The sequence below is a fragment of the Protomyctophum parallelum genome (assembly GCF_964188405.1).
Source record: "Protomyctophum parallelum genome assembly, chromosome: 21".
NCBI lineage: Eukaryota > Metazoa > Chordata > Actinopteri > Myctophiformes > Myctophidae > Protomyctophum > Protomyctophum parallelum.
Genome location: NC_139713.1, coordinates 17,184,029 through 17,202,908, shown reverse-complemented (window position 1 = coordinate 17,202,908; position 18,880 = coordinate 17,184,029). Strand labels below are relative to the sequence as shown.

General features: G+C 41.6%; 1 protein-coding gene across 1 annotated transcript; it reads left to right on the top strand.

The window, feature by feature from the left end:
- Positions 1–4,766: 4,766 nt before the first annotated feature.
- slc5a1 (solute carrier family 5 member 1) lies at positions 4,767–15,929 on the top strand (the record flags this gene model as incomplete). The annotated part of the gene is made up of 15 exons (XM_083794224.1): positions 4,767–4,847; positions 6,620–6,691; positions 7,100–7,204; positions 7,339–7,398; positions 7,523–7,627; positions 7,917–8,022; positions 8,466–8,546; positions 9,041–9,252; positions 10,421–10,556; positions 10,865–10,972; positions 11,490–11,640; positions 12,999–13,167; positions 13,562–13,777; positions 15,147–15,252; positions 15,712–15,929. The coding sequence occupies exons 2-15, from the start codon at positions 6,623–6,625 to the stop codon at positions 15,927–15,929; spliced, it is 1,842 nt and encodes a 613-aa protein (XP_083650350.1). The 5' UTR covers positions 4,767–4,847; positions 6,620–6,622.
- Positions 15,930–18,880: the final 2,951 nt, after the last annotated feature.

Sequence of the window (18,880 nt, the reverse complement as noted above, 5' to 3'; positions counted from 1 at the left end):
AGACATAAAATAATTACAGTAAACAATAACATCAATATGACAAAGGTGTTATGCTTGCATACTGGCCATCATGAATTACTGTGTATATGCTACACATTCATAATGAAATAAAACATATCACTATGACGATGCTTATCAACAAGCAGTATGCGCACAACATGAATTATTATAAACCTAACCTAAATTAACCTCCATTCCTAGTTACAGAGAAAAGGTAAATAGGAAACGCTTTCCACCATCACTGTCAATCAAACAAACACCATTGCCGACGTGCACAAACACTCAAACAGCGTTACCAAACACGACATCAAAGAGCACATTCCACACTCAAATAAACTGCATTTGAATGAAAACACAGGACTTTCATTTTGCATGAACGCACACACTGAAGATAGACTTGAGCACTGTTAGAGCAACAATAACTTGATGTGAACTGGACCAAACACACTTCTCTTCTGACTGAGGCAAGAGGAGAAACAGAGACAAGTTTAATTCACTAACTACCTGTACTGCTGGTTCTGTCATTGATTACACTCAGGTGCATGCATGCACCCAATGACCCACACTAACGAGCACACTGAACCTAGTTCACAGTCAGGCCTTTGTATAGCTTATATTCGAGACCTTATTCTTTCGGTCATGACCCACACTTCATGACCATAGATGAGAGTAGGAACGAAGATTGCTTGGTAGACAGAGAGCTTAACCGTTGCCTTCTGGCTCAGCTCTGTTTTCGTCACAACAGTGCGGTACAGCGACTGCAATACCGCTGATTCTCCGTCCTCCCCTCACTCAAGACCCCAATATACTTAAATTGGGGTAATGCCTCATTCCCTACCCGGACTGCACAATCCACCGAAACACACAGAATCCACAGAAACAGTAATGGTCCAAGTATACTGTATGCTTTCTTGGGGAACCCCACAGTTCACTGGGAGGGACAAGGACATGGTTCCATTGATGTCAACCACTTGTTTTCTTCCCCTGGATTTCATTCAGTTTATTGATGAGCTATCAAAACCGATCGCCTTCAGTTTGTCGTTCAAATACAGTAGGCATGTGTCAGTGGAGGGGGATTTTCTGAAGCCAGATTCTGAAGCCTCGCTCTGCGAGGTAGCTGTTGATTTGTTCTTGATCTCTATAACATTTGAGATGGAATAAAGGACTAGGGCGGTAGTTGCCATGTTCTAATTTGCTTCCTTTTTTATAGAATGCTACCAATTTGAAGTCTTGTGGGACGTGACACTGACTGATGGATACATTTGTAATGTGGGTTACTATGGGATAATAGAGACAGCCAAGTCTCTGACGAATCTGATGGGGATGTTGTCATGACCGGTGGCCTTGTTTGGCTGAAAGGCGATGAGATTTTTAGCATATCTTCAGTTTTAGCAGGTTTGAATGAGAAAGCATCGTTTTGAGCATGCACCTAGTCACTCATAGTGAGTTTGGATGTGGTCAGAGCCGTAGTTTTGCTGACTAACAGGGTGGCACTGGTGGTGGAAAAGGTTAGAGTTTGTCAGCTGAAATAACGCTGAAACTTGTAGATTTGCTCTGCATTTTGTTGCTACACTGACAGCCTAATTGGTCTATTACCTCCTCCCAGAGTCTTCCTGGGTGTTTTTTGTTTGCTTCAATGTTCTCATTTATGAAGTTCTTTTGTGACCACTGACCAGGTTATTTACTATATTTAGTTGTTTCCTGCAATTTTCAGAGTTTTCTCCCGTCATCCAATGTTCAGTACTGGCTTTGACCCTTACCATTTTCGTTGGTGCAATGCTATAAAGTACAGATAGCATTGCATTGTCTTTTGTGTTTGGAGTTGATGGGCTTCTCACATTCGGTGTCAGGAGTCAGGAAAAACATTTGGCAGACATTTTAGATATTGGAGAAATAATGAATCCTCGTTTCTAACAACACAATTATAGTGGTTGATTGTGTTCTATGTTGTTATGTTATTATTTCTGAAGAATACCCATTTCCATATTCCCGGTATATATTTCCTTATGATGGTTGATCATTTACAGAAATAGCTTTGAACACATTCAAGATACTTGAAAGAAAAGATTAGCACAACCACATTAACATTGTCAACCGCATACTTATTGCCAACTCCTCATGTTCACTCAGTAACTTTAAACAGACTTACTAATTGTTTATTATTTTAGTTGAGAACCTTGTACAAGCCCTATAAAGATGTCCTTTCTCACCAGCACTTATTTCTGTCTTTTAATAATTGTTACCTTTTTGGGCGGATAAATTAATCAAAAAACCAAGCCAAACCAAAGACAATTTGTTTGTTTTATTCATTATTATTATACCTTTAGATCTAGATAAATGGCATTGAGATAAATTAATCAAAAAACCAAGCCAAACCAAAGACAATTTGTTTGTTTTATTCTTTATTATTATACCTTTAGATCTAGATAAATGGCATTGAGATAAATATTAAGTCAGCCCTGACCAAAAATGTAGCAAGGCCATAAGTGGTGAGTGCTTTTCAACCTGTGATGAACCTCAGAGCACTGTGGTATAGGCTACTCTACAAGCAAGCATTTGGCAGAGGCATGCAGGTCACCATAGTCCAATAACGGGAGGAATGTACAGTATAACCTCAAGCAGTTTCTTACTTGACAACACTACTCTAGGTTTTTATTTAATAAACAAATCACACTTTTACTCTGTTACACATGACATTAATTCAATCTGACTGCCATGCATGCAAAGTTACAGTGTCAGGAAGAGACGATATACTGTCTTCCTGACATTGGAAAACACCAGAGCTGAGACGAAGAACCATTTAAGTCCACAATTTATTCTGACTCCTCCCCAAGAAGTCCCAAACTCCCAACTGTCCTGACACCTTATCCATAATTGTTTAATTACGGATAATTATTATGGACTTATGGTTCTTCATATCAACGCTTCATTATTATCAATCAGGGTTATTTGTTTATCAATGACTAAATTACGTCATTCACAACCTGTACGTGTTGCATCCCGTTGCCAGTTGATAGTGAAAGGGTGTTCTCTGGAACTCCAATTCAGTTGATCATTTACCAAGGGAGGACCTTCGACAAGACAAGCAAGCAATTTAGAAGTAGGCTTCTGATTGTTGAATGATGTATACTATAGGGTATATACTATACTATAGGGTCGCTTTGCATGGGCATATTTCCAATTGTGAGGATTGCATTTTGAAAGGCGCAGGCGCACAGCAATAAAACCAGCGACATGTTTTAAAGGTATATTCAGTGATTTCACTTAATTCAAATATCACTTATTTTTTTGTTTTGTTGTGATAATCCTCTCTACTATAGAGTGTGCTGACCATATAAGGAGTTCCTCCCTGTCCCCAGTTAACCCCTGGGGGTCAAAAAACCGTAGGTTTCGTTTTTGGCTCTCTATCCTGATTGGATGAAAAGCTTAGGTCCCAGCCAAAAACGAAACCTACGTTTTTTTTTAGTGAAATCACTGAATATACCTTTAACCATGCAGTGTGTACATCTGCTATTTTGGAAGAATTTTAGAAACATTTTGGGCACGTGCAAAATAGGGATGCCAGGGTTAATGTGGTTTATAAAGTATTGTTCCAGAGGTTATCTAGACCTGCAGGATTTGTACTGCATGGCCACTTGGCCAGTAGATAAAGAAAGCTGTGAACTTCATCTACAGAGAAGGGAGTAAAATAAAAGGGTGACCATCAAAGGTGGAATCTGCAGCCATGTCTGAAGACTCGGACACATATACTGACACATTTTTAAAAGTCAGACAGGGAACCAAAGGCAGTGACGTGCTCATTAACACATTCCGGCATAGTGGGGCTATCAGAAATGGATCCTTAAAGCACAACGTTGTTTTTTGTTTTTCAACCAAGGTTCATGTTAGAGAAAGTAAAAGATGAGTGAAATAAAAATTTCTTTCTTTTGCATCTTTCGTTTGAGGGATTTTAGCAATTTTTGACGGGGCGGTGACATTCGACATTCGACAATATTATTGTTATTTACTATTGTCCTACTAGACCCCAGGAAACTACATCTGGCCACTGCACCTCTGTTTGTCACCTCCCCCTTCACATTCAGTAGATCCTGTGATCTTTTGTGGCCAGATATAATTTCCTGGGGTCTAGTAGGACTATAGTAAATAATAAAATAATAAATCACCATAAAATGTTGTAAAACATTTTGTAAATAATACATCAGCCCCATGTTCGAATGCCCCCGCCCCCCTGTCAAAGAGAGCTAAAATCGGCAAAAACGAAAGAAAGCATGCAAATGGAAAAATATATAACAATCCAACAATTTTACTTTCTCTAATAACAACCTAAAACATGAACCTTGGTTGAAAAAAAACCCAAAGTTGTCCTTTAAGTCTTTATTGCATGCAAGCCAGGCAATCACCTTTGCTCTCTCCTTTTCACTCTCTTTCTGCACTCACACTCCCCTCAACCCCGCCCTCGTATCACACACACACACACACACACACACACACACACACACACACACACACACACACACACACACACACACACACACACACACACACACACACACACACACACACACACACACACACACACACACACACACACACACCTCCACCTGCTTATTGGGACAGTGGTACATGAAGAACACAACTGTTTATTCAGGTGATCCATTCAGTGAGGCAATAAGGGACTTCAGCAACACTCAGGATATCCTCTGGTCACCCTCTCCAAAATGGCTTACGATTACTATCAATTCTCCTCTGTAAAGAGCACCAAAGAAACAACAGTAGCCCTCAACAATGCAGCGGATATATCCGTTATTGTGATTTATTTTGTGGTTGTCCTTGCTGTTGGAGTATGGGTGAGTTGTTCAGTGCCTCCGTTCACCAGTCTGCATGTACATTCTTACAAACCTTTCCTGTCAATCGTTAACCCCTACCCCATAGTTTCACATTTACATACACAGTATACTACAACATTATGCAGTAAAAAGTGATAAAAGTGAATCTATTTTTAAGTCATGCATTGTCAGTATTTATTGGCAATGGCATCAGTTTAACAAGAAAGTCATACTGTAGCTATACCTATTACAAGCTTTATATTTAGGTTTTCTGTTCATTTGAGGATGAAAATAATATATTTTTTCTTCCAAAAGTTAAACATGCAAGACTTTAGCGCAGATTCACTCCTTTTAATTATATTTTGCTACATCAGGCTGCTAATGTATTTCAGTCTAGAGAGCCCTCATCTTATCGTCTTGACCCTGGCACCCCACACTTTCTTTTGCTTATTTGGGAAATTAAAAGCTATACTGTATAACATTTTCAATTGAACTAACGATACCGACTATGACACTGACATTGTACTGACATGATACTGACAGGATACTACCCATGATACTGACATAATACTGACCATGATACTACCCATGATACTGACATAATACTGACATGATACTGGCAGGATACTACCCATGATACTGACATAATACTGACCATGATACTGACATGATACTACCCATGATACTGCCATAATACTGACATGATACTGGCAGGATACTTGATACTGACATGATACTACCCATGATACTGACCATGATACTGACACGATACTGACCTATAGCCTTAGATACTCTCATAGATGTAATTAATCGATTTTGAAATTTTCATATCTACGAGACTCTTATTGCTCTTTCTTCTGTGGTCACATGTACAAATGCAAAGTATAAGGTGCTTACCCGCTTGCCCCAAATGTATTACTTCCATATTTTTCAATAAAGAAGTGTTTTAATCCCATATGTGGCCGATGCTGTCGGAAGTTCCCAATGGCGGTAGTGAGGGAGCGCATCCGGTGAATGCCTGAATTACGCTCAATGTAAACAGGAAGTAAATAAGGGGAGAAAGAGGTGTTGCCACTGACAGGATTAAAAAAACGTCTTTATTGAAAACTACGGACTAATACATTGCACAAGCACCCCGCAGGCCTCTTTAACATTTGGGGCAAGAGGGTAAGCAACTTATATTTTGCATTTGTACATGTTCGGATCCACATGGGCTCTGCATGGGCTCTGCAAGGACCAGTGTGACCACAGAGGGAAGACTCTCGTAGATATGAAAATGTCAAAATCAATAAAATACATCTACGAGAGACAGTCCTAGTCTAAGGCTAATACTGACCATGATCCTGACATAATGCAGTATTACTTCTTTAAAAATCTTGAAAAATGAGTTTTCATAGTGACCGTTAACTATTGTTGTCGAATTAATACGTTAGTTCCATTCATCCAAGCAGGAACACAATCGACGGATTGATAAATAAAATCAAATAAAAATAAACTACAAATACATACGGCGCCACCCACCTGACCACTTAACGCAACCATTTTGGCTGTTAAGTGGTCAGGTGGATGGGCCGTGAATGCTTTTGAGATTTTAAGATGGGCTCTCATCCAGAAAAGGTTGAGGACCTGTATGTTGTACATACAGTCTAACAGTCATACCAAAATGAATGTTACAATCCCCCCCCCCCCCCCCATGGTGAGTTTTAGCTCACCATGGATGATGTGTCTGGTAAAATGCATATGATAAGAAATGTAAATGTACAATACGTGAACATGAAATTGACCCATTGCAGGCAATGGTCCGCACCAACCGATCCACTGTGGGTGGCTTCTTCCTTGCGGGGCGGAGCATGGTGTGGTGGCCAGTGAGTATTTAATTCTCCACAAGAACATGTCTTCAATAATATTAGATAAGAGTAATATTTCACTTCCAGGCTCCAGCATGCTGGCATACATGTCTCCGATGCTTAGAAGCGTGATTGATAAATCATTTCTAGTTAAGAATGTCATTGTTTCTTGTGAATTGGAAGTGACCTAATTAGAGCTGTAAATCATTGAGTGTTCCTTATTGAGCGCAGTGATAAAACCGTAACCTTTGATTGCACCTGCAGGCTCAGATGCTCAGCACAGGCCTATATACTGTACCATCATATGAAATCATATGCATGATTCTTGTTAGTCTTGTGGCTTACAGTAAATGCAGTGTAAAAGCAATATATCATTATCTTTCATACTATACATTAGGACAAACACCATTATGTCTCTCTCCACAGATAGGAGCATCCCTCTTTGCCAGTAACATTGGCAGTGGACACTTTGTAGGGATTGCTGGTACTGCAGCTGCTGGGGGAATAGCTATTGGTGGATTTGAATGGAATGTGAGTATAGTCGTGGTGACTGACATTACAAAAAATGTCGACCTCTGACATTGTCATACAGTTTTATCTCTGTCAGAGGGAGCTGAGCTGACTGAGCATTCTATGTCCATTATTCATTTCCTTGTGCATTTCAGGCCCTTATCGTGGTGGTGATTCTGGGATGGCTCTTCGTGCCCATCTATATTAAAGCTGGGGTAAAGATCACACGCATATTTTATTTTCCCCATCCAAACACAAAAAAACACAAATCTCAGATTAATAGTTTTGTAATTTTGTTAATGCACTGACTGTATGCTCATTATGTTTGGGTTTGTTTAGGTGGTGACTATGCCTGAGTATTTGAAGAAAAGGTTCGGAGGACAACGCATTAGAATTTATCTTTCTGTGCTCTCCCTTTTCCTGTATGTTTTTACCAAGATCTCAGTAAGTCACTTTACAAACAGACACCTCAACTCACCACTCGTGGTGTTCCGCTTATGCCTAATTTAATCTCCATTGTACGATGGTGTTGCGAACCGGAAATAATATATCTACAAAATGTGTTGCCTCTATTTTCACCTTGTTGTGAGTTAATTGTGACACCATCGTACGACCAAATTAGCTATAAGCAAGTCCTTTGTTTATCTCAGCCTTGGGAAGCTCAAAGATGATCATGTTTTTCTCCCTCTCTCTCTCTCTCTCTCTCTCTCTCTCTCTCTCTCTTCCTTAACAGGCAGATATGTTCTCTGGCGCCATTTTTATTAACCAGGCTCTGGGGCTCAACATCTACGTTGCTGTGATCGCTCTGCTGGCGATCACTGCTCTGTACACGGTTACAGGTATATAGATCTACGTTCTATATCCACATCCACTGTCAGAGCATACTGTGACCCCTCAATGAACAAAACATAGTGTATACTAGTGTATGTACACACCAATCTCAGTCCTATACCATGCCAAAGAAGGGTAAAGTCTTCCTCTCATATAAGGTCATATCATATGTTGATATTTAAAGTTATCTAAGACCCGACACAACACACACACACTTTTGCGCACTTACGCACACTTACGCACGCACGCACGCACTTAAACACACACTTAAACATGCACACACACACTCCTCCGGGCTTGTTAATCTGGTTTGCATTGTGGTTAATTACCCATGTACTATGATAAGTACAAGCAGGCCTCAAAAACTACAACTACAAAACCAGAATATGTTAACTTGAAGTGTGCATGTGTTCATACTTTATATGTTATAATATGGATAATTGCGCCTCAGGTGGACTGGCTGCAGTGATTTACACAGACACCCTACAGACCGTCATCATGGTGGTTGGATCATTCATCCTCATGGGCTTCGGTAAAAACATCCTCTATCAATGCATGTTTTATTGCTCTTTTTATGCCTGCAACAAACATCCTCCTCCATTGCTGATTATGAACACAAAGCCTCACGGTTATTAACTCCAGTGGTTCTCAAAGTGGCGTCCGGGGACCCCCAGGGGGCCCTTGAGGGAGTTCCAGGGGGTCCCCATGCAGCTAAATGATACTTTGGAACCAAATGTTATGACCCTTATGGGTCTGTGACTGTGATTTTACAATATAAATTGGGGTCCCAGAGATAGAAATGCCATTAAATGGGGGTCCGTAGCCTAATGCATGTCAAGTCGGGGGTCCTTGAAATAAAAATGCTTGAGAATCACTGCTGGGGCCGTAAAACTCTTCTCTTATGGGGGTCCTTGGCGGCATATCTTTTCAAATGGGGGTCCGCGGCCTAATAAGTCTCTGGGGGTCCTTGACATGAAAACGTTTGAGAACTACTGATTTTCTCTAACCCTGCTTCTCTCCCTTTAGCCTTTACTGAGGTGGGAAGCTACGACACCTTTGTGGAGAAATACATGGCATCTATACCTAGTAATGTCAGTGCCAGCATTAATAAGGAATGCTACGAGCCTCGGGCAGATTCCTTCCACATCTTCAGGAACGCGATAACGGGCGACCTGCCGTGGCCAGGCCTAGTGTTTGGACTCACCATTCAGGCCACCTGGTACTGGTGCACGGATCAGGTAGGAAAACCCTAACACCTGTTACTGTAAGTAGGCTATAATAATATAAGCATCAATACTGAGATATGTGGGAATACTCTGTCTGCCTCAAAATTGTACTTAATACTTTCCCCACCAAAAAACGTAAACTACATTAATCATTAGTCTTGGCAAGCGCCAATAATAAACGTACCTATATTCACACATAGGTGCGTGAATATAGGTACACATAGGTGTGTGAATATGTGTGTGAATGGGTAATGCCCACTGTAAAGCACTTTGGACAAAAGCGCTATATAAATGCACCATTTACAAATGTACAGTACACCTTCATCAGGCCCTTTCTTGGTAGACAGTACTAAGCTATAACCTTGCTTAAAGTAAGGGTATAGCTGCACTCTAAGGGGAGATCTAGGCATGCTTTTAGTTAGACATAAATGTGTCCACAGAGACATAGATAAGATTAACAGCAAGACACATGTGAAATGGAATGGAAGCAGAACAAGACAAAGACAATAATCTCAGACCCACTGTGAGCTGATATTCATACTTAGTTGAACGGTGGATTCCCTTGTAAAAGAGTCTCAATGTTTTTTTTTAAATATAGGTTATATCTTGTTTTCAATCTACACTAAATGGCTTTGCTGAAAATAGACGATCTACAAGCTCACAACGCATGTGAAAGAGCTTTGGGTCTTATGATACTGTACGTTCTTACGATCAGAATATTACAGAGTCAAGGCGCCATGGCACGCATTCCTGGTATTTATTGTTTTGAGTACAGCCTGATCTTATGATGACAGAAATTCCCCCTTATCTCTGAGTGGAACTATGTTTCCATCCCTGCAACTAGAGCAGTGGTTCCCAAAGTGGTTCCCAAAGTGGGGTCCGGGGACCCCTAGGGGTCCCTGAGGGAGTTCCAGGAGGTCCGCGGGCTAATGAGTATCAAGGGTCCTTGACATGAAAACGTTTGGGAACCCCTGAACTAGAGAACCTCTTGAGTGTTTGATGGCCTGGTTCTCAAAGTGGGGTCCGGGGACCCTCAGGGATCACTGGGATGGTGCTTTCAGGGGGTCCGCAGCAAAGGTCAACTGGTCATTGTTCACAGCCAATTATGTGTCAATTTGGGGTCTTTGACGTGAAACGACTGTACTTCTCCCAAAAGCTCATGTAATGTCCTGTCCTGCAGGTGATTGTCCAGCGCTGTCTCTCAGCTAAGAATCTATCGCATGTGAAGGGTGGCTGCATCCTGTGTGGCTACCTGAAGCTTCTGCCCATGTTCCTCATGGTATTTCCTGGCATGATCAGCCGAATCCTGTATACTGGTGAGTGTGTTGTTGGCAGCAGGGGTGGACCAAGCATATGCCCGGTGGGCCGACCCTTTGGTGGGCCGGTCTGGGCCAAATTTCAAGTATTTGTATGGGCCTCGACCCCGAAAAGTCAGTAGAGTATATGCGCACTGGTTGTGGTGGGCCAGTCTGGGCCAAATTCTGCGTAAATGTCTGGGACGTATTTGTGTCTCAGTCCAGCCCTGGTTGACAGTGAAGTATAGAAGTAGGGTAACTATACAAAGTTAATTTGCTTTGAGAAACAGTACAAAGTCTCTGACGTGATTTGTGTCACTGTGTTGCAGATATAGTGGCATGTGTGGATCCTCTAAAGTGTGAGGAATACTGCGGAACAAAGGTGGGCTGCACCAACATTGCTTATCCTAAATTGGTGGTGGACCTCATGCCCAATGGTAGGTGGCTAATTAAATGCAGATGTTTTATTATAGGCAAATATGTCCAGAACGATGAAAAGAAAATGTTTTCCCCCCGGAAAATAAGGCAATGAACATCACGTCTTGATTCCATAGCGTGCTTGTATAGTTTCCGCGACATAGCTTTTTCATGAACAGGGGTCTCGCTGCCTCTTCGGAAACACAACATTGTTTTTCAGATCGAGATGCAAATGTTATCCAATCAGGAGGGAGAGCTCATACAGGATACAAGAATAATACATAATAATACAAGAAGTGATAAAATAGGAACGGAAAGAAATGTGTATCATGACCAGATTATGTATGTATGTACCTTCCTTACCTGTATTATGTATTATGTAACAAACATGCAATGATTACTATAGAATACAGAGCTTGAACCTTTTTGGTGGGGGGAAAACATCCCCTATAAGAAGTGCAGGTTTCAGCTCAGAAGCTTTTAGAGTCATTTATAGTTCATTATTTCATGTCTAATTTGCACGTCTTTGTGCTCCAGGACTACGGGGGCTCATGCTGTCTGTGATGCTGGCCTCTCTCATGAGTTCTCTGACCTCCATCTTCAACAGTGCCAGTACTCTCTTCACTATGGACATCTATACCAAAATCCGCAGCTCAGCCTCCGAGAAAGAACTCATGATTGCAGGAAGGTATAGAACAGCCCAATCGTATATGTCTGTATAAACTCTGTATGAACAGACATGTTGTAGAACTAACACTTTTACTGCATGCTTGCTGTTCAAATTTCCGAGGCTAGAGGCTAGACCCCCCCCCCCCCCCCATGTGCTCCTGCGTGCACATGTGCGGGGGATGCGCGCGTGTTTGCGCACGGACGGACCACTCGGCCTCGTTGAAAACCACTGTAGATGAATGGAAAGAGTGTGTCCTTATGGAGGATTTAATCAAATTAAACTTAAACAAACAGTGTGCCAGGACAGCCAGCTGCCAGGTGTTAATTAATCCACCAGTGTATTCCAGACAGTGTTTTTCTTTAACCTTTTTTGGTCGATCCAGACGAGGGATCCATGCTTGCAGAATATAAACAACGCATGTCGTTGTTCCTCCGTTCCAAAAGGGATCTGCCAGTGGGCCTAATGAGCCAAAGTCCCCTCACCTGTGCAATTTCCAGCCTCTGCCTCAACCAATTGATTGCCATGGCAACCCCACACTTGCAAATTGATTACTTAACCACTCCACTTTTCACAGTCAGTTTGCAGCACTTTTCAGACACAGGCAGACACAGAGATCTCCATGTGGGACACAGACAGATAGTTAAAACGGGTGCTATGACAAGTTGACAACGGGTATTATTAGGTTCCCAAGTTGCATCGTTCTCAATTATTTCACACATTTTTATTTTATTTCATTATTTCGAAAATATATATATTTTTTGTAGGGCTACACAGCGCTGCCCCTAAGGACCTGACGCCCCAGGCGGCTGCATGTCTCGCGGGCTGGGTGGTTTGCAAGCAAGTTTCATCTCTGGCCAATTTTAGACGGGGGGCATAATTAACGGCTAATTTAAGAACTCAACTTGTGAAAGACTGCTTTATGCACAGTAACTATATCGCTTTAAAAGTTAAATAAAGACTTGTGTGGTATAACTGCATACTGATATAGGACTGCGTGTGTAATCAACTTGTACAGGTGCAGACAGAAATGCTTGTGCCATCGTTTTGTGCAGGCCATGCCTTTGAATGCCGCACTTAAGAGGACATTGACAACAGTGAAAAATAACCTTTTTAGAAACAGACAGATGTGCACCTATTTTTCAAAAAGAGACCAGAAGCTTTCATTGTTCAAGGTCTCTTATACAATTATGATTGCTTTTTACAAAGACTATATTGTTTATTAGTCTTGACATTCAGGTTTTGCACCTAAACATCTCTGTTGGGGCAACATCTGTGTGTGTGTGTGTGTGTGTGTGTGTGTGTGTGTGTGTGTGTGTGTGTGTGTGTGTGTGTGTGTGTGTGTGTGTGTGTGCGCGCGCACGTGTGCGTGTGTCTAGGCTGTTTATACTGGTCCTAATTGGGGTGAGCATAGCATGGATCCCCATGGTGCAGTCAGCTCAGAGTGGTCAGCTCTTTGACTACATCCAGTCCATCACCAGCTACCTGACCCCTCCCATCGCGGCTGTCTTCATGCTTGCCATCTTCTGCAAGCGTGTTAACGAGTCTGTGAGTCATCATTCCAATTATCTAGCAACGAGCAATGTCAACTTTACGTCATAAAAAAATGATCCGACATTATCTCAGAGGTTAATCGGTTCAAGGAGTCAAGGTTGTGCTATGGCAACAAGTACAGTTTATGTAGCCTACTGTATTTGTGTGCATTTTATTATAGGGACATTTGTGGATCATTGTCCAAAGGTCTGTGGTTAATGGCTTTTTTATTGTCTTCTCCCAAATAATAGTGTTATCGGAAATAGATAGAAGATGTCAAATGGATCTTCTTCTTCTTCTTCTTCTTCTTCTTCTTCTTCTTCTCCTTCTTCTTCTATGTTTTTTACAAATTAATATGCACTAATATGGATTTACTTTTTTCCCTCACTCTTCTCTTTCGTTTCAACAGGGTGCATTTTATGGGCTAATGATAGGCCTGCTCATTGGTCTCTCCAGGATGATTGCCGAGTTTGTCTATGGGACAGGAAGCTGTGTCCAGCCCAGCCTATGTCCCACCATCATCTGTGGCGTCCACTACCTCTACTTTAGCATCATCCTGTTTGTCATCTCCTGCATCCTCATCGTCAGCATCTCGCTCATGACCACGCCCATCGACGACAAACATGTAAGCCCTCATCCTCATTGTCAACATATCGCTCATGACCATGTGAAGCCCATCGACAACAAACATGTAGGCCTACATCCTCATTGTCAGCATCTCGCTCATGACCAAGCCCATCCATGACATATTTGGAGAAACCAAAAATACACAGGGAAAACACATTTCAATATTCTAATCACATCTGGGGGTCTATAAGAGTAATGTTAACTCCATTAGACACGTACAAAACAGAAAAAGTACAAAACTCATGGCGCTCCATCTTTAAAGGGGCATGCAATGAGGCCAATGAGGCAATGAGGCCAATGTTGTAGTCTGTTTTATATACTGTTAACTACAGCAGAGTAAAACATATGGCAGGCTAGTCTAGAAGCAACGAAGCTTGGCTAGGTTTGCCCAGAGCCATGGCTGTGCCAAATGCAATGTGCAGTCAGTTATTGTCAATTAATCACCCATTCATACATTTTATTAGCAATAGCTGTGTTTGATGGTTGGCCTTCCTTATTGCGACCACAGGTCGCATTTACTATGAAAACGTGAATTTCCCGTCACCCCACGCCTCCATATATGGTCATGCCTCGTGACATCACGTGACAACATCAGTGATCTCCCTGATGTCATGAACATTAAGACCATATATGGGAATGCCCATATATGGAGATACCTGATGTCATCAATATTGGCCAGCAACTCTACATCTGACCTCAAACCCTTAGATCTCCATATATGGAGATACATTCCAAATGTTGATCCTTCCCCATCCATCCGTTCCGCTCCAGTCCCTTTTAACTGATACCTGTCCATTGAAACTCTAGCCCGCCCCAAAGTTATTAGTGCAGCCGCGCCCGGCAGCCCGCGAAATCTTGAGTTCTCAACAGACCCGAAGATGAAGGCCCGGTCCTATACCTGGGCCCTCATCAAACCCTGTACACTCAAGACCCAGCCTCTGCTGCCACCCTTAGATCTCCATATATGGAGCTGACCTGTTCTGACATTCCATATGTTGATCTGACCTCATCAAACCCTGTACACTCAAGACACTGCCCCTGCTGCCACCCTTAGATCTCCATATATGGAGCTGACCGGTCCTGACATTCCATTATGTTGATCTGACCTCATTAAACCCTGTACACTCAAGACATGCTCCATATATGGCCAGTACATAATTCATTCCATGTGTTGATCTGACTCCCCCATCTCAAAGCGCCAGCGCTCACCCAGCAGTCTGCCGTCACTTTTTAAAAGGCTACCGCTACAATTTACCAGACCAAAAAAACAAAACATATATTCAAATTTCTAATTGTATTGTTACTAAATTATGCTAATATATGCTCATAGGCCCTGTTGTCATTGACATGTGTTGTTATTTGACCAGCTATATCGGTTGTGTTGGAGTCTGAGGAACAACAAGGAGGAGAGGGTGGACCTGGAGCAAGAGGATTGGTTGGATAACCAACAGTCTAATACCATGGAGATAGAAGGTAATCAGAACATAGCTCTGCAGCTGTCTGTTGGGAATAACTCCAAAATGTCCAAAATTAGTTAAGAAAAAATATTTTCAGGAAATGAAGAAAAGATTATATATTGAAAACAAAGCAATACTGCCTTATCAAAGTTGGTGTTGTGACTTTATATATTGTCAATTACTTCCATGAGAAGGGGTGTGTGTGGAGACATGAGTTTGAGGGTCCAATGGAGTTAAGAGGTTTTGTCCCAAGCGTTTTTTACTACTTTTCATTGGTTCAATATTTTTGCTATGTGACAGTAATATGCCCTCTGTCTGGAGTGAGTGCGGCAATATAGTGGCCCTCTCCATCGTCAAAGTTGATCTCTCAAAGCTGATCACACACACACACACACACACACACACACACACACACACACACACAAACTAGTGTATACTCAAGCTGTGTGTTGTCGTCCGTCCCCCCACCTCACAGAGCCCACTGAAGAGCCAGGCATGTGCAAGAAGGCGGTGATGTGTTTCTGTGGTTTGGAGAGCCAGTCGAACACGCCCGCCCTCAGCCAAGAGGAGCAAGCCGAGCTGCAGAGGAAACTGACGGACACCTCAGAGAAGCCTCTTTGGAGGAACGTCGCCAACGCCAACGCTATCATTCTTCTTTGCGTTTGCATTTTCTTCCATGGCTTCTATGGCTAAAATGGACCTTCAACAGTGGCGTGCACAGATAGACACTATAGGTGGTGCTATCTAGAGCACCTGCCCTTTGCCCCCTGGACAGCAATGTGCCCTTTTGATTTGATCTATTCTTAATAAAAAGCTTCCAATATATTATTTATGCCCCAATATCTATAAATCTCACACTATTAAGGCCAACCGGCCGGTTACACGCGCTGCACAAGGTGCCCTTTTTCCACTTGAGCACCTGCCCCTCTAAATGTCTGTGCACCCCACTGACCTTCAACATGGACGTGTGCTGACTATACCCGTGTGTCAGTGCAGGCGTAGTTTGTGCATGGCTACATGGCTGATCCATGCGTGTGGCTATACGTCAACATTTTAATTTATGTCTGAATGGTTGGTGGTATAGCATTATCCTTTTTAAATCAAACGACATCTACTACACTGCACTTCTATGTCCTTAATGCTTACAAGTCTTTATTGAATGTATATATGTGGTTACTGTACATTTCTTTATGCCTGCCTGATGTAAACAGTAAACACCATCGTATGGCATCCATGGAGCCCTATGGTGTAAGACTCCCAGTGAACGAGGGAACCCAGAAGACCACTTTGAAGATTATATTAATTTAATGAAAACAGAACGTGTCAAATCAGTTCAGTACGGCACAGTGCCAAAACAACAAAATAAATAAATAATATTTAAAGCTCTATTTAAACTGTGTACATAAGGCAATGTACAAATCACCCTCTGACACAAGTCTCTCAGTATCATGTACTGTAAATTATTTTATTATCTATGAAAAGGCAACACAATGAGCAGGAAATAAAAATGAACCATGAAAATACAACAAATTGAGCAGATCACTGCAGGGAGTTGAACTCCATTCCGGTAAACCAGAAGTACCGCACCAGTGCCTTAGTTTTTGTTTTGTTGTACAGGTCCATTCATTGAAAAGTAATTTCACAATTATTGACATTATAGGCAATAATTAATAACGGTATATAAAGAAGAAAAACACAGCACAAAACTTGGATTATTGTCTCCACCAGGCCAAATTAAGGCATGGGGAGAGAGTATGTTTGCAGTCTGTGTGTGTGTGTGTGTGTGTGTGTGTGTGTGTGTGTGTGTGTGTGTGTGTGTGTGTGTGTGTGTGTGTGTGTGTGTGTGTGTGTGTGTGTGTGTGTGTGTGTGTGTGTGTGTGTGTGTCCGTCAGTTTGTTAATAGCTAATCTACGGCACCATTAACCCGGTCGATTGTGTCCAAAAATCCCACAAATCGTTACACATCAACTCTATATTCATGTGTTCAAGACCGATTTGTCCCATATTTCTTATTCCATCCTAATTGGCTAACATTGGCTTTCAAAGTTTGCAGGATTTGTCCGTTTAGAACAAAAAGCCTCAAATCATGAACACAGAGTGCAATTTACATGAAATCTTTCACGGACTTTCCTACTAGGCTGAGGAATATATCCCACCCTTTTCACATTGGCCTGTTATAGCGCCACCAAGGTGTTTTTTGCACGGCACATTTTTGGAACAAAATGCTTCAAATCATCCAATTGCGATCCACGGCATAATATAATAGCGCCACCAGGAGGCCATAACCTGATCTGCCCTGATGGAGATCGACCTGTGACCCGAGTGGCACTTTTTCTAGTTTGCTATGATTTTTTAAACTTTCTTTTTCCGACATCCCACATTTCATTTGATTATTAACAAAAAACTGTGTTGGACCTGTAAGGATCCATTTGGTTACATGTGTTACACTCTCGGAATTACAGAACTGTAAGGGTCCATTTGGACCCTTTCCCCGCGTTAAGAATTGTGTTCCTGAAGAGAAAATCACAGACTCCATGGAGGAATGTTGCATTGAAAAGATAGGACAGGATGGTACTCGTCGCTGTAGTTCACATTCAGAATGTGTCTGTGATCTGGTAGTCACATTGTGTGAAAGTGTGGCTACAAAATGACCAAACACCATGAGTGTATAATTAATATTTTAGCCGTGAGGACGACTTGTTTGGAGGATTTCGGTACATTCTTCACACTGCCTGTATCCTCTAACCTGGTCTCGTTCTTGGGCGTGCAAGCCTCTGATCTGAGCTCATTGCTCAAACCACACACACTTTGAGGTGCAATAGCAGAAAAACCTGCAACGTATTCGAATACCATCTGAACCACGAGAAAGTCGCTGTCCTTGTGTGCCGTTTGACCTTTAAAATGGGTTTCTATGTAACAGTATGTCAGAGTAATGTGGCTCCAAAGCAGCGTGTCATTTTCTGTTTTTCCACATTGACTTTGAAATGTGATTTTTCCATTTTGAAGTATATATTGCAGGGCTTGGGTTAACCATGCGGCCGGCCATAGACGTCAACATTTGCAGAATAAATATGTTTACGATCATTAAGTATGGCGAATCTCAAGAACATTAAACACAGACAAATCACAATAGCAGCATTGTACAATCATTGCAACCCAGGCATGTAGATTAGGCCTTTGTCATGTTCTATTTCAGAACATACCTTCATAACCTTCATAAAACTAGTAAATTACCTTCACCAGTATAAATGACCTTCACCAGTATAAGTAAGTAGTAAGTACATTTATTTATAAAGCAGTTACAGTTACAAAGTGCTGTACAAAAACAATCAATTTAAAACACAATATTAATAACACGCCGAGAAGAAAAGCTAAATAAAAAAGACAACAAAACATTGGCCTGTACAAAAAGGTCAGGTCGACAAATCACAGCTCAAAATACAAACGAAATAAATATGTTTTCAGCAACTTCATGAGACTAGTAAATGACATTCAGCAGTATAAATTACCTTGAACAGTATAAATGACCTTCATAAGGCTAGTAAATTACCGTCAACAGTATAAATGACCTTCATAAGACTAGTAAATGACCGTCAACAGTATAAATGAACTCCGAAATGGTGAAAAAAGACATACTATAGTAT